At 52.1% G+C, this 13,363-nt stretch overlaps 2 protein-coding genes and 1 long non-coding RNA gene across 6 annotated transcripts in view; 2 read left to right on the forward strand and 1 right to left on the reverse strand.

Annotated features, from left to right (window-relative positions):
- Positions 1–13,363, forward strand: part of CYGB (cytoglobin) — a 326,406-nt gene that overhangs the window by 266,724 nt on the left and 46,319 nt on the right. The gene's annotated exons all lie outside the window — the stretch shown is intronic.
- The window catches only part of ST6GALNAC2 (ST6 N-acetylgalactosaminide alpha-2,6-sialyltransferase 2), a 21,183-nt gene continuing 7,820 nt past the window's right edge, over positions 1–13,363 (forward strand). For 3 of the 4 annotated variants that reach the window (XM_050764391.1, XM_050764392.1, XM_050764394.1), the window contains exons 1-4: positions 76–271; positions 6,890–6,950; positions 11,725–11,899; positions 12,891–13,059. In XM_050764391.1, coding sequence (XP_050620348.1) covers positions 147–271; positions 6,890–6,950; positions 11,725–11,899; positions 12,891–13,059 — 530 coding nt within the window. In that variant the 5' untranslated portion in view covers positions 76–146. Of the gene's footprint in view, positions 272–6,889; positions 6,951–11,724; positions 11,900–12,890; positions 13,060–13,363 lie in introns of all 4 variants that reach the window. The other variant, XM_050764390.1, reaches the window with a different exon arrangement.
- Positions 4,176–13,363, reverse strand: part of LOC126939289 (uncharacterized) — a 24,450-nt gene continuing 15,262 nt past the window's right edge. Inside the window, exon 6 of the long non-coding RNA XR_007720328.1 lies at positions 4,176–6,094. This is a non-coding gene — a long non-coding RNA (uncharacterized LOC126939289). The remainder of the gene's footprint in view (positions 6,095–13,363) is intronic.

Consider the following 13,363-nt stretch of genomic DNA (forward strand, 5'->3'; position numbering starts at 1 on the left):
TGCCGGGCGGGGAGGTGCCGCAGGCACCAGGCGGGCAGGGCGGGGCAGGACAGGACGGCCGCCTCCGCAAGTGCCACCCGGCCCACCCGGGCCTCTCCCTTCTGCCCGGGACGTCGGCGGCCGGGGCGCTCGCGGGCCGGGGCTATATGGGGCTCCCGCGCGGGCCGTTCTTCTGGCTGCTGCTGCTGCTCACGGCTGCCTGCTCGGGGCTTCTCTTTGCCCTGTACTTCTCGGCGGTGCAGCGGTACCCGGGGCCCGCGGCCAGAGCCAGGTAGGGGCTGCCGCGCGCAGAGCGGGAGGGCGTGGGGGCGACCAGGGCGCGGGGAGGGCGCCCAGCCCAGGGCTCCCCGGCGGCCCGCAGTCCTCAGCCCAACCTCCGCGTCGACCCTTCTGGGGCAGCTCTCAGCAAGAACTCGGGCCGCGGCCCTTTATCGCCAGAACCCCCTCCCAGCCTTAACCTCGTGCTGCCCGGACCCCGCGGCCTTTGCCTGGGTCCAAGGAAGACCTCGCCCCTGCGCCCTTGTTGGTGAAGTCTTCCCCCGGATGAGGAGTACACTTTCTATTGTAGAAATCTACCCCGAAGCAGATAAAAACTTCCTTTTTTGTCGGGAACTCTCCCTCGGTAACGTCAGATACTGCTTTTTGGGCAGGGACCCAAGTCTCCGGTTTCCAACTTCGTGGGGACCCTCGGCCCGGCCGCGGCCAGTCGCCTTTCCCGCCCGCTGCAGTCTCTGCCCGCCTCGCGCCCGCTCCCTTCTCCCCGGCCTCTGCTCTCGGTATCTAAGAGGCGGGCGCCGGGGGGAACAAGGGGCGACTTCTGGCTCCATCCGCGCTCTCCCCGCGGCGCCTGCTGCGCTGCACTCCCTCCTCCTCCCTGGGCACTTTCCTCTCCTGGGTGCCCCACGAGGAGAACCTGGGAGCCGGCCTCTAGCAGGTGGTGGTTCCAGTGTCTGAAGAAGCCGCAAAACGATTTCGCTTAGCCTAAAAAAAAGCGGACCAAGCCGTGGGAAGTCTGGGTTTGGGAGGAGGGAAGGGGCCGGCAGCCTCAGGGAGAGGCCTGCAGCCCCAGCCTTTCCCTTTCTGGCGCTTTTCCATCTGTGCACTCCCCACCAACCTTGCTGGGGGCCTAACGGGATGAAAACAAAGTAAGTATCTGGTCTCCACAGATGCAGTCAAAGGACACACCAAAAGTCGCAGAAGAATGTGAAACAGCTTGCCAGTGATCAGGAGTCCAGCGCTCTTAGAACAAAGGGTGTTCTAGCGGCGCCACCTGAAGTCCCCACATCTCCTTGTAGTCAGAATTGCGTAATGAGGGTACGAAACCTGACAAGGACTGAAGGCATTAAGAGGATCCTTGGCACCCCATGGCGACTTACGCCTGTAGTCCCAGCACTCTGGGAGGCCGAGGTGGGAGGATTGCTTGAGGCCAGGAATTCGAGGCTGTGAGCTGTGATTGCATTACTGCCTTCCAGCCTGGGCGACAGAGCGAGACCCTGTCTCAAAAGAAAAGGAATCCTTGTCACTTGTATGTAAAGATGTTTAAAACACAAAGTATCTCAATGCATATACATGTTTGATATGAGCCTGACCAACATGGCGAAACCCCATCTCTACCAAAAATACAAAAATTATCTGGGCATGGTGGTGCATGCCTGTGCTTCCATCTATTTGGGGAACTGACCGAGAGGATCCCTTGAGCCCAGGAGGTCGAGGCTGCAGTGAGCTGTGATCGCACCACTGCACTCCAACCTGGGCAATACAGGGAGGTCCTGTCTCAAAAAATAATAATAAGTTCAAGGTGATGGAAACGCTAATTAGCTGGTTTGCTTATTACACATCGCATACACGTATTGAAATACCACACTGTGGCAGGGCGCGGTAGCTCACGCCTGTAATCTCAGCACTTTGGGAGGCCGAGGCGGGCGGATCACGAGGTCAGGAGATGGAGACCATCCTGGCTGACACGGTGAAATCCCATCTCTACTAAAAAACACAAAAAATTAAAAGGCGTGGTGGTGGGCGCCTGTAATCCCAGCTACTGTTGAGGCTGGGGCAGGAGAATGGCGTGAACCCGGGAGGCGGAGCTTGCAGCCAGCCGAGATGGGGCCACTGCACTCCTGCCTGGGCGACAGAGCAAGACTCTGTCTCCAAAAAAAAAAAAAATCACACTGTACCCTGTACATATGCACAAGTATGTGCCAATTAAAAATAATTTTATAAAAAGGAAGAGACCTCATCTAGCAGCTCAGCCCCACTCTGCATGTGACATCCTGCCCCACCAACACCAAGGCCCTTGGGCTGCTCTGGACCACTGCCTATGGGGTAGCCCTGCTCCACAAGGAGCAGGAAAAAAAAAAAAAAGGTCTTCACCAAACGTGGTTCCTCGACCTTGGACTTCTCAGCCTCCATAACTGTAAGAAACGAATTCCTTTTCTTATAAAAATAATCTTTTGGGGACAGTCTCAATCTGTCACCCAGGCTGGAGTTCAGTGGGTCTGTCTTGGCTCACTGTAACCTCCACCTCCTGAGCTAAAATGATTCTCCCACCTCAGCCTCCTGAGTAATACATTTTTTTTTTAAACACAAAATTATTTCAAGGTATCTAATACAACTTTAAGTATGAAGTTTACTATACTTCTATTATAATGCAACAATGTTTTTTTGTTTTGTTTTTAAAAAAAGATCTTTCCTCTTTTCAAAATGTAGTATGACTCAAGCACCTGGCCCTTTCCTGCTGTTTCACTATATTTGCACTGTAGCTTAAACCCCAGTGCGAGGCAGGTCAGGACTCAGCCTTGCTGTGAGAGGTGGATATTTAGTCTGGGAGAGAGTGGGAGGTGGATGGCATTCTGGGCAGAGCCAGCAGGCCACATGAGCTTCCCCAGCTAGGGACTGCAAATGGACATCCTGGCTACAGGGGACAGTCCAGGAAGATGGGCAGCTGGGACAGGTTCTACAGAGCCCAAGGAGGGGGCTCTTTAGTGCAGATTAGAATGGAGCCCAGTCTGGGAATTTCCTCATGGCAGAATCTGGATCAGTGGGTCCCACACATGGGGATTTCTATTAAATGTTGTTGTTGTTGTTTAATAGAAGAGACAGTGAGAATCAACATAAGGCTGCCAGTTACTATCCATTGTCAACGCTGTTTTTAAAAGGAGAACATTCTAGGGCTAAGTATTAAGAATATGAAGGCCGGGTACAGTGGCTCATGCCTGTAATCCTAGCACTTTGGGAGGCCGAGGCAGACAGATTGCTTGAGCCCAGGAGTTTGAGACCAGCCTGAGCAACATGGCAAAACCCTGTTTCTACTAAAAATACCAACAACAACAAAAAAATAGCCAGGCATGGTGACTTATGCCTGTGGTCTCAGCTACTTGGGGGGCTGAGATGGGAGGATTAGCCCAGGAGGTTGAGGCTGCAGTGAGCCAAGATCTTGCTGCTGCACTCCAGCCTGAGTGACAAAGTGAGATCCTGTCTTTAAATAAAAAAAAAAAAAAAAAAAAAAAAAAGGCCAGGTGCAGTGACTCATGCCTGTAATCCCAATACTCCGGGAGGCTGAGGCGGGCGGATCACAAGGTGAAGAGATCAAGACCATCCTGGCCAACATGGTGAAATTCGTCTCTACTAAAAATACAAAACTTAGCTGGGTGTGGTGGCATGCACCTGTAGTCCCAGCTACTTGGGAGGCTGAGGCAGGAGAATCGCTTGAACCCAGGAGGTGGAGGTTGCAGTGGGCCGAAGTGTACCACTGTACTACTCCAGCCTAGTGACAGAGACAGACTCCGTCAAAAAAAAAAAAGTATATGATCTAAATTGTGAGTAGAATTAGCGTTCTGAAAAACGCAGCACATGGTCCGCGTATCTCCTCAGTCTGGTTAAACCTCCCAGAAGGGCATGTGCAGGCTGGCCCCCTTCCTACGCCCTCCCACGTGCCCCAGGCACTTGGATTCCTGAGAGGGAGGGGCTGGAAGGATCGGTGGGAGCGTGTCTGGGAGAAGTTGCTGAGCACTAGGGATGCTCTGAAGTCGCACCAGGCCTCCCTGAGGATAGGGAGTTCAGGGCAGCAAAACTGAACTTGGACATTCCCCATCACCTCCCTTGCAGCTCTACCCGCCCCCACCCGCCCCCACCGGCCCCCACCGCTCCACGTCTCAACTCCACCCTCTTCCGCAGCTCCTCTGTCAGGCTTTCCAGCCTGGCTGCACAGCAGAATCTCCTGGTTAGGGTGGGAGGGTAGGGATTAGACTCACCAATGCCCGCCCCCCACTCCAGAACAATCAGATCAGAATCTCAGGAGTCAGGGCTGAACAATGGGGTTTTTCAAACCTCCCTGGGGGGTTTCATAGGCAACTAGTCTGAGCACCACTGTCCTAGTTCCTTCTCAGAGGGGGTCAGATCGTGCTCATGAGCAGGAACTATGGGATTATGTGGGCGGACAGCTGGACAGTCCAAGGGGGCAAGAGAGGGATGGGGGAAAGAATCAACCCTGCTCTTTCTGTGCCATCCTTCCAGGGTTTTATAGGAAACCTGGAAACCAAAGGGAGGCCAGATCCCGGGTTCCCTTGTGGCTCAGCCGCCTCAGCACCTAGAAGCAGGCAACAAGAGACCTTTGTTTCTCTTGCAAGCTGCCAACTCAGTGTCCCCTGCACCTGCTCCCTGTGGCTGCTGGGGTGAAGGGAGGGGTCTGAGAGAAGCCTGGCCACCCTTTGGAAAGGGTAAGGACCCCTGTTCCTTCCTTCATGTTTTCCTTCTGCTCTGATTCAGGGGCCACCTAGTGCCTGGGAATTGGGCATTGGGAGGGGACAGGAACACTATCCCCTTACTGCCCTCTAGAAGGGACACTAATAATAGAGGCTGACACCGCAAGATCCTTTCTCTTCCTCCTTTAGGAGGTAATAATAGCTAACATTTCGAGGACACTTTTTTCTTTTGAGATGGAGTTTCGCTCTTTCACCCAGACTGGAGTGCAGTGGTGCGATCTCTGCTCACCGCGACCCCCACCTTCCGGTTTCAAGTGATTCTCCTGCCTCAGCTTCCCGAGTAGCTGGGATTACAGGCATGTGACAACACGCCTGGCTAATTTTTGCATTTTTAGTAGAGATGGGGTTTCACCATGTTGGCCAGGTTGGTCTCAAACTCCTGACCTCGTGATCCGCCCGCCTCAGCCTCCCAAAGTACTGGGATTATAGGAGTGAGCCACCATGCCTGGCCACCTAGAGGACACTTTTTATATGTGCTAACATACACTCTGTTTGAATCCTCCTAACAATCCAAGGAGCTCAATATGATTATCCCTATTGTATAGATGCAGAGACTGAGGTTCTGAGAAGTTCAGCAACTGCCCAAGATCACACAGCAGCCAAGTGGTGGAGTCAGGTTGCAAACCCAGGAAGTGAGGTTTCAGAGCTGTCTTAGTCTGTTTTGTGCTGCTATCACAGAACACCTGAGTTGGATCATTTACAAAAAACAGAGATTTACCTCTTATGGTTCTGGAGGCTGCGAAGTCCCAGGTCATGGGGTCTGTGTCTGGAGAGGGCCTTCTTGCTGCATCCTCATAGATGGAAGGCAGAAAGGCAAGAGAGCACGTATGCTCCAGAGAAGAGAGGCTGGATTCATCCTTGTATCAGGAATCCACTCCCACAATAACTAACCCAACTCTTGCAATAACCAAATTAATCCATTCATGAAGGCAGAGCCCAAGTGACCTAATCACCCCTTAAAGTTCTCACCTCTCAACACTGTTGCATTGGGGATTAAGTTTCCAACACATAAACTTTGAGAGACTCATTCAAACCATAGCAAGAGCCATAACCTTAACCAGGATTGTACTTCAGGGTTGGTGGGCACGACCCACACAAAGGGGAACGGAGGCCCAGTCATCTCAGACCTAATGCCTACCTCTGGGGCCCTGTCAGGGAGATCCTTCAGATGGTCACAGTTCCAGGTGGCTGGCAATCTTTTTTATTTTCATATATTTTAAACCACCATCTCACTGTTCTATAAACTCCACATTTCTGCCAGTTGCTGAGGGATGTCTTGATCTCTGAGTTTACACAGTGAAGTAAACCTAAGAAAGTGACAGTATCCTGTGTGCCTAAAGAGAAAAGACATGGCAAGAATAAGAGCACAGAGCTGGGCGCAGTGGCTCACGCCTGTAATCCCAGCACTTTGGGAGGCCACGGTGAGCAGATCACCTGAAGTAGGGAGTTGGAGACCAGCCTGACCAATATGGAGAAACCCCATCCCTACTAAAAATACAAAACTAGCTGGGCATGGTGGCGCATGCCTGTAATCCCAGCTACTCAGGAGGCTGAGGCAGGAGAATCACTTGAACCCGGGAGGCGGAGGTTGCAGTGAGCCAAGGTTGTGCCACTGCACTCCAGCCTGGGTGACAAGAGCGAAACTCCATCTCAAACAAACAAACAACAACAACAACAAAAAGAGTAAGAGTACAGAAGTGAAAAAATCAAAATAACAAACAGGCTTTTTTTTTTTTTTTTTTTGAGAGACGGTCTCACTGTCACCTAGGCTACAGTACAGTGGCACAATTATGTTCACCGCAGCCTTGACCCCTGGTCTCAAACAATCTTCTTGCCTCAACTTCCTGAGTAGCTAGGACTACAGGTGCCTGCCACCATGCCCAGCTAATTTTTTTAATTTTGTAGACATGAGATCTCGCTATGTTGCCCAGGTTGGTCTCCAACCCCTGGTCCCAAGTGATCCTCCTGCCTCAGTCTCCCAAAGCACTGGGATTACAGGTGTGAGCCACCACGATAGGCACAGACAAACTTTGTCTGCCCCTAGAGCTAAGGGAGTCAGTCAGTCCAAAAGCTTCCAAGGGGTAGGTCAGAGCTGCTGACCCCTGCTTTTTTTCTACTTTTTCCCCCAGGGACATCACATCATTTCAAGCAGTCTTGCAACCCAAGGCATCGAATTCTTGGACAGGAAAGGTACAGTGGTCGACTACCCTGTGGCAGTTTTGAGCACCCTCAGATTAGTGGGGAGGAGGGAAGAAGAGCGAACAAGAACATTCTCATGAGATTGCTGGGCAGGAGCTCTTCGGAACGCCCTAAGTTACGAGCTGAGCATCCATCCCTTCAGGGCCGCTCAGACCTGACTAATAGGGTTTCTTGTGGCCCAACAGCAGGGAAAGATGAATAAATATATACTCATGGGGTGTAGCCAGCTGAACAGTTCTTTGGAGTCTTAAGATTGTATCTTAAATAGTCCTGTGAATTTTATATTCTACTCCTCAAAATATCTACTTCGTATAAAAGTCACATTTAAACTGCTCACCCTGGAGCAAACTCCAAGCTCTGGAAAGATGCCCTTGCTTGCCCAGAAGGTTTGAGAAGCTTCAGGGCCCTGCCTCATAACTGTAAGTAACAGACAGCGTTGATTTGGGGACTTTACCTGTGTTCTCTCACTGAAGCCTCATAGCAACCCTAGAATGTGGCCCTTACAAATGAGCAAAATGAGGCACCAAGAAGTTAAGTACCCCGCTTAGGTAGTAAGAGGTAGTCCTGGGGTTTGAGCCTCTTGTCTAGAACCTGGCTCAGAACCATTGTGCAATACAGCCTCCCCCACCCCACCCCACTCCACCCCACCCTGGCTCCATGTGCTGCCGTTAATCAGGATGATGACTGTGTTGTTCTGGATTAATACAGGCTTAAGAGGTGTTTTCCATGCCCAAGAGACTAAACTGGGACATGTTGACTGGGGCCTCAGGGAGAAAGATTTCACTGCATGCTAGAGCTTAGTGACAGCCAAGTTGTTCAGAGACACAGCAAGTAGCCCTGGGCAGGTGATGGGGGCCCTGTCTTAAGAACAGAGGCCGCTGGACGCAGTGGCTCACACCTGTAATCCCAGCATTTTGGGAGGCCGAGGCGGGCGGATTGCCTGAGTTCAGGAGTTCGAGACCAGCCTGGGCAACACAGTGAAACCCCGTCTCTACTAAAATACAAAAAATTAGCCGGGCATGGCAGCGGGCACCTATAATCCTAGCTACTTGGGAGGCTGAGGCAGGAGAGTTGCTTGAACCCGCGAGGTAGAGGTTGCAGTGAGCCAAGATCGTGCCACTGCACTCCACCCTGGGAGACAGAGTGAGACTCCGTCTCCAAAATAAACAAACAAATAAATAAATAAATACAGAGGCCAGTGGATACTTGACTGGCAGGTTGAAGAGAGACCTCCAGCACCTTAGGAGTGCTTGGACCAGGTCATCTTCAAGCTTCCTGAAGTCTTTTCTACCTTGACCCTTGAGCTGTTCGATGCTAATTGACATACGTCCCCACCTGGTCTAAAACAAAGGGTTTGAGGTGGCTTTTGGACACATATTAGAAGGCAAAAATGGCTAGGTGCGGTGGCTCACGCCTGTAATCTCAGCACTTTGGGAGGCCAAGGTGGGTGGATCACCTGAGGTCAGGTGTTTGAGACCAGCTTGGTCAACAAGGTGAAATCCCATCTCTACTAAAAATATAAAAATTAGCCAGGCATGGTGGTGGACACTTACAATCCTAGCTACTAGGGAGGCTGAAGCAGGAGAATTGCTTGAACCTGGGAGGTGGATGTTGCAGTAAGCCGAGATCGCTCCACTGCACTCCAGTCTGGGCAACAGAGCAACACTCTTGTCTAAAAAAAAAAAAAAAAGGGCACAAACATAAAATACAATAAAATGAGGAAATGAGGGAAGGAGAAGAAGTAAAGAAATGAAAATAAGACAATGTAAAATAAGCGCAGGAAAAAATGTGTCACAAAGTGGGAGACATGTCATATATCTAGCTCTGAGCTTCCTGGTGGTCAGAGCTAAGAAGGAAACTTTGACACCACATCCATGGGATAAACGCAAGCCAGCTGTCAGTTCTGCTATAATGCTTACTTTGAAATTGTTAATTTGGTCCAGGCACAGTGGCTCACGCCTATAATCCCAGCACTTTGGGAGGCCGAGGTGGGTGGATCACCTGAGATCAGGAGTGTGAGACCAGTCTGGTCAACATAGTGAAGCCTCATCTCTACTAAAAATACAAAAAATTAGCCAGGCATGGTGGCAGGCACCTGTAATCCCAGCTACTTGGGAGGCTAAGGCAGGAGAATTGCTTGAACCCAGGAGATGGAGGTTGCAGTGAGATGAGATCACACCATTGTACTCCAGCCTGGGCAACAAGAGCGAAACTCTGTCTCAAAAAAAAAAAATAAGAAAAGAAAAAGAAATTGTTAGTTTGTTCCAACAAGATTGACATATTAGGGGCCGGACCCGGTGGCTCACGCCTGTAATCCCAGCACTTTGGGAGGCCGAGGAGGGCAGATCACAAGGTCAGGAGATTGAGACCATCCTGGCTAACACGGTGAAACCCCGCCTCTACTAAAAATACAAAAAGTTAGCTAGGCGTGGTGGCAGGCACCTGTAATCCCAGCTACTCGGGAGGCTGAGGCAGGAGAATGGCGTGAACCCGGGAGGCGGAGCTTGCAGTGAGCCAAGATAGCGCCACTGCACTCCAGCCTGGGTGACAGAGTGAGACTCTGTCTCAAAAAAAAAAAAAAAAAAAGAAATGACATATTGGGAAACAATCTGAGCATCACATAAATTTTGCATTTTTTTTTTTTCTTTTTTTTTTTTTTTTTTCGTTTCGTTCTTGTTGCCCAGGCTACTGTAGCCATCTTGGCTCACTGCAGCCTCCACCTCCCAGGTTCAAGTGATTCTCGTGCCTCAGCCTCCCAAGTAGCTGGAATTACAAGCATGTGCCACCACGCCAGGCTAATTTTGTATTTTTAGCACAGATGGGGTTTCACCACGTTGCTCAGGCTGGTCTCAAATCCCTGAACATAGGTGGATCCACCCGCCTCTGCTTCCCAAAGTGCTGGGATTATAGGCATAAGCCACTGTGCCCAGCCTGGATTTTCTTTTGAGTGATTTTGTCAGTGAAAACTCTAGATTAACATAGAAACCACACCCAACTCAGCAGAGCCACGCAAGAATACACAAAAAGTATTTTTTTGTGTATGCGCACCTGAGATCTCCATCAGCTTCACTGAGTGTGTTATGAGTTCACCTGCCCTAGTGAGCCTGGTGGCACAATTCCCTCCAATTTCAGACAACCTTCTTTCCACCATTTCACAATATCACACAAACTGCCCCCTTCCGACACCCACTTCCACTCCCACTTCCACATCCATCTCAAGTATTCCTTAACCATGGGACATCCATAAAACTGTGCTTCTGTCTTTCTTCGATTTGTATCTTTGGTTTTATGCATTCCTGACAGCTTTTCAGTGTTATGTCACTCATCCCATTTTCTCATAAGTCCATGGTTTTTCGTTTTGCCATTGTTGTTGTTTTGTTTTGTTTTTGAGATGGTGTCTCACTCTGTTGTCCAGGCTGGAGTGCAGTCTCAATAGCTCACTGCAGCGTCAATCTCCCAGGCTCAAGCAATCCTTCCACCTCAGCTTCCCAAGTAGCTGGGACCACAGGCCTGGGCCACCATGCCTGGCTAATTAAAAAAATTTTTTTTGCAGACATGGGGTCTTGTTATGTTATGGAAACTCCTGGCCTCAAGTTATCCTCCCGCCTTGACCTCCCAAAGTGCTGGCATTACAGGGGTGAGCCCCCATGCCCGGCTGCCCCATGGTCATGGTTGCATAGCTTTGCACAGCATGGTGATATTCAGCCACTCACAAGTTGCATTATAGCAGAAATTACTATACAGCTATTTCCTGCTTTGCCCTTTGATCAAACCAATGGCTTAACAAAGAGCCCCATTCAGGAGTAATAGAAGGCCTGCCCAGGCCATGACTGTGTGTGATTCTGACCTTGTGAGATCATTGGGCAGACAAGGCTGGGGCCTGTTTCCTGACCTCACCCTCCCTCAAGGCCCACAAGTACAGAGGTGCTGTGTTCCTTCCCTGTAGCTGCTGGAACAAATGATCACAGCCTGGGGGGCTTCAATCCACAGAAATTGAATCGTCACAGTTCTGGAGCCCAGAAGCCCAGAATCAAGGTGCTGGCAGGGCCACGCTGCCTCTGAAGGCTGGAAGAGAGCCTCTTCCGCCTTTCCCCAGCTCTGGCAGCTCCACGTCCTCTTTGGTTTGTGGCGCATCGCACAGATCTCTGCTTCATCATCACTTGGCCTCCTTATAAGGATGCTAGTTAGGGCCCGACCTCACCCTATATGACCTTCTCTTAACTAACTCCATCTCCAAAGACTCTAGATCCAACTAAGGTCACATTCCAAGGCTCTGGGTAATGAATTTTGGGGGGACACTTCTACGCCCTAAAGGCACCACTGGAAAGAAAGACCACGGATCTTCCTGGCAGCCTGTTCACACGCAAATCACACAGCAAGTACCAGCAGGGTTAGGGTTTGCATCCAGGTGATGGCCCCAGCCCAGCCCAGGCTGAAACTCCTCCACCAAAGGGCAGGCAGGTCAGACCCACGCATCAGAAAATGCCCCAGAGTTCGCTCAAGCGTGAGGTGAAGGAGTATGAGGCCAGAGCCATCAGGCCAAGGGGACGTGGCCTCTGGGAGAAGAGCTAGGCAGGCTAAATCCAGAAAGTTCCCAGACCCCCTAGAAGCCAGCTCAGTTCAAAAATGCAAGGATGGCCCTGATCTGGAGGGGACAGGGCAGGCCTTCCCTCACAACTCCCAACTACCCTGCAGGGTCTGCGGGGAGTCCCATCCACCCCAGCCCCCACCTAACAAGGCTCAGCCCCCACCTTCTCACCCACAGGGCCAGGCCTGCCGACACCTGCTTCACCTGGCCATTCAGCGGCACCCCCACTTCCGTGGCCTGTTCAATTTCTCTGTTCCAGTGCTGCTGTGGGGGGAACTCTTCACCCCAGAGCTCTGGGACCGCCTGAGCCAACACAAAGCCCCGTATGGCTGGCGGGGGCTCTCTTACCAAGGTAATCCAGGCCCACTGTCTCTCACCTGCCTTCTCTCAGCTTCCTGCTCTTGGCCCTGAGGTAGGCCAGGCCTCCCCACCCTCATAGCACTGGTGATACAGGGCCTCTCTGTCCCCCTCTCCTCCCAGAAGCCCCAGCTATGCAACTCCTGCCTCACCTCCCTCCTCCGTCCAAGCACCCAGGGGTCAGTGAGAGGCCTGGGGCTGCCCCCGCCAGCAGCCCTCACCGACCTGGGGCCTCCCTGGCAAGAAAGGCTGCAGCGTCCAATGGTGGCCGAGGAAAGAGGCTGTGGGGCCTCAAACCACCTCACTCACGGTTGCTGCTGCAGGAACTCCCACACCGCAGGCCCAGAGCCCCCTTTACATTACACTTGCACCCAAACCCCCACTGGCCTCCGATTCTTTTCTTTTGCAATATACAGTCTTTATTTTTGAGACGAGTCTCGCTCTGTCATTCAGGTTGGAGTGCAATGGCACAATCTTGGCTCATTGCAATCTCCACCTCCCGGGTTCAAGTGATCCTTGCGTCTCAGCCTCCCAAGTAGCTGGGATTACAGGCATGCCCACCACACCTGGCTAATTTTTGTATTTTTAGTAGAGTCAGGGTTTCACCATGTTGCCCAGGCTGGTCTCGAACTCCTGGCCTCAAGTGATCTGCCCGCCTCACCCTCCCAAAGTTCTGGGATTACAGGCATCAGCCACCATGGCCGGCCCAGTCTTTTTAAAGCTCTGAGCCCACTTCTCTAGGAATAGTCTTAAGAGGATAAGTTATTCGGGTTAAGACAAGTGAAGGCCGCCAAGCCCCCTCTTCCACTGTCAGCTTTTCTGTTCTCCCCCGCCCAGACATCTCCTTCCCCTCCCGCCCTCTGTGCTTCTTGGGAGGAGCTGGGGTCAGGCCTCAGGGGACATGGGGCACCAGAACCAGCCTAGGGAAGGCCCCAGGTGCCCCGATGCCAGCCCTTCTTATGGCTGCTCCCCATCTGCACCCACAGCCATCGCCTCCACCCTTAGCCTTCTGAACAGCTCAGAGAACGCCAAGCTGTTCGCTCCGCCCAGGGACTCCCCTCCAAAGTGTATCCGGTGTGCCGTGGTGGGCAACGGAGGCATTCTGAATGGGTCCCGCCAGGGTCCCAACATCGATGCCCATGACTATGTGTTCAGGTATGAGGGGCACGGGCTGGGGAGGGGTGGGAGGGAGAGTTGCCCAGAGGGTGGGGGGGTCTCCCCCAGGGGCAGTGGGCTATGGCAGCAGTGACCTGGGCAGCTCAGCAGTTGTGACGGGCACATGGACATGGACAAGGCAAACACAAACAGTAGGCCCTGAGGACAGAGCATGGGTGCCCGTGCAGGGGACCCGGGAGGAAGCAGCCGCCAGGGCCACCTCTACCTACTCACAGGGCATCACCCCTTGAGGTCTGGAGGAGTGGGATTCTGGCTGACAACTGGGCACTTGTACTGCCGTGGG

The sequence above is a fragment of the Macaca thibetana genome, chromosome 16 (assembly GCF_024542745.1).
Source record: "Macaca thibetana thibetana isolate TM-01 chromosome 16, ASM2454274v1, whole genome shotgun sequence".
NCBI classification, from domain to species: Eukaryota; Metazoa; Chordata; class Mammalia; order Primates; family Cercopithecidae; genus Macaca; species Macaca thibetana.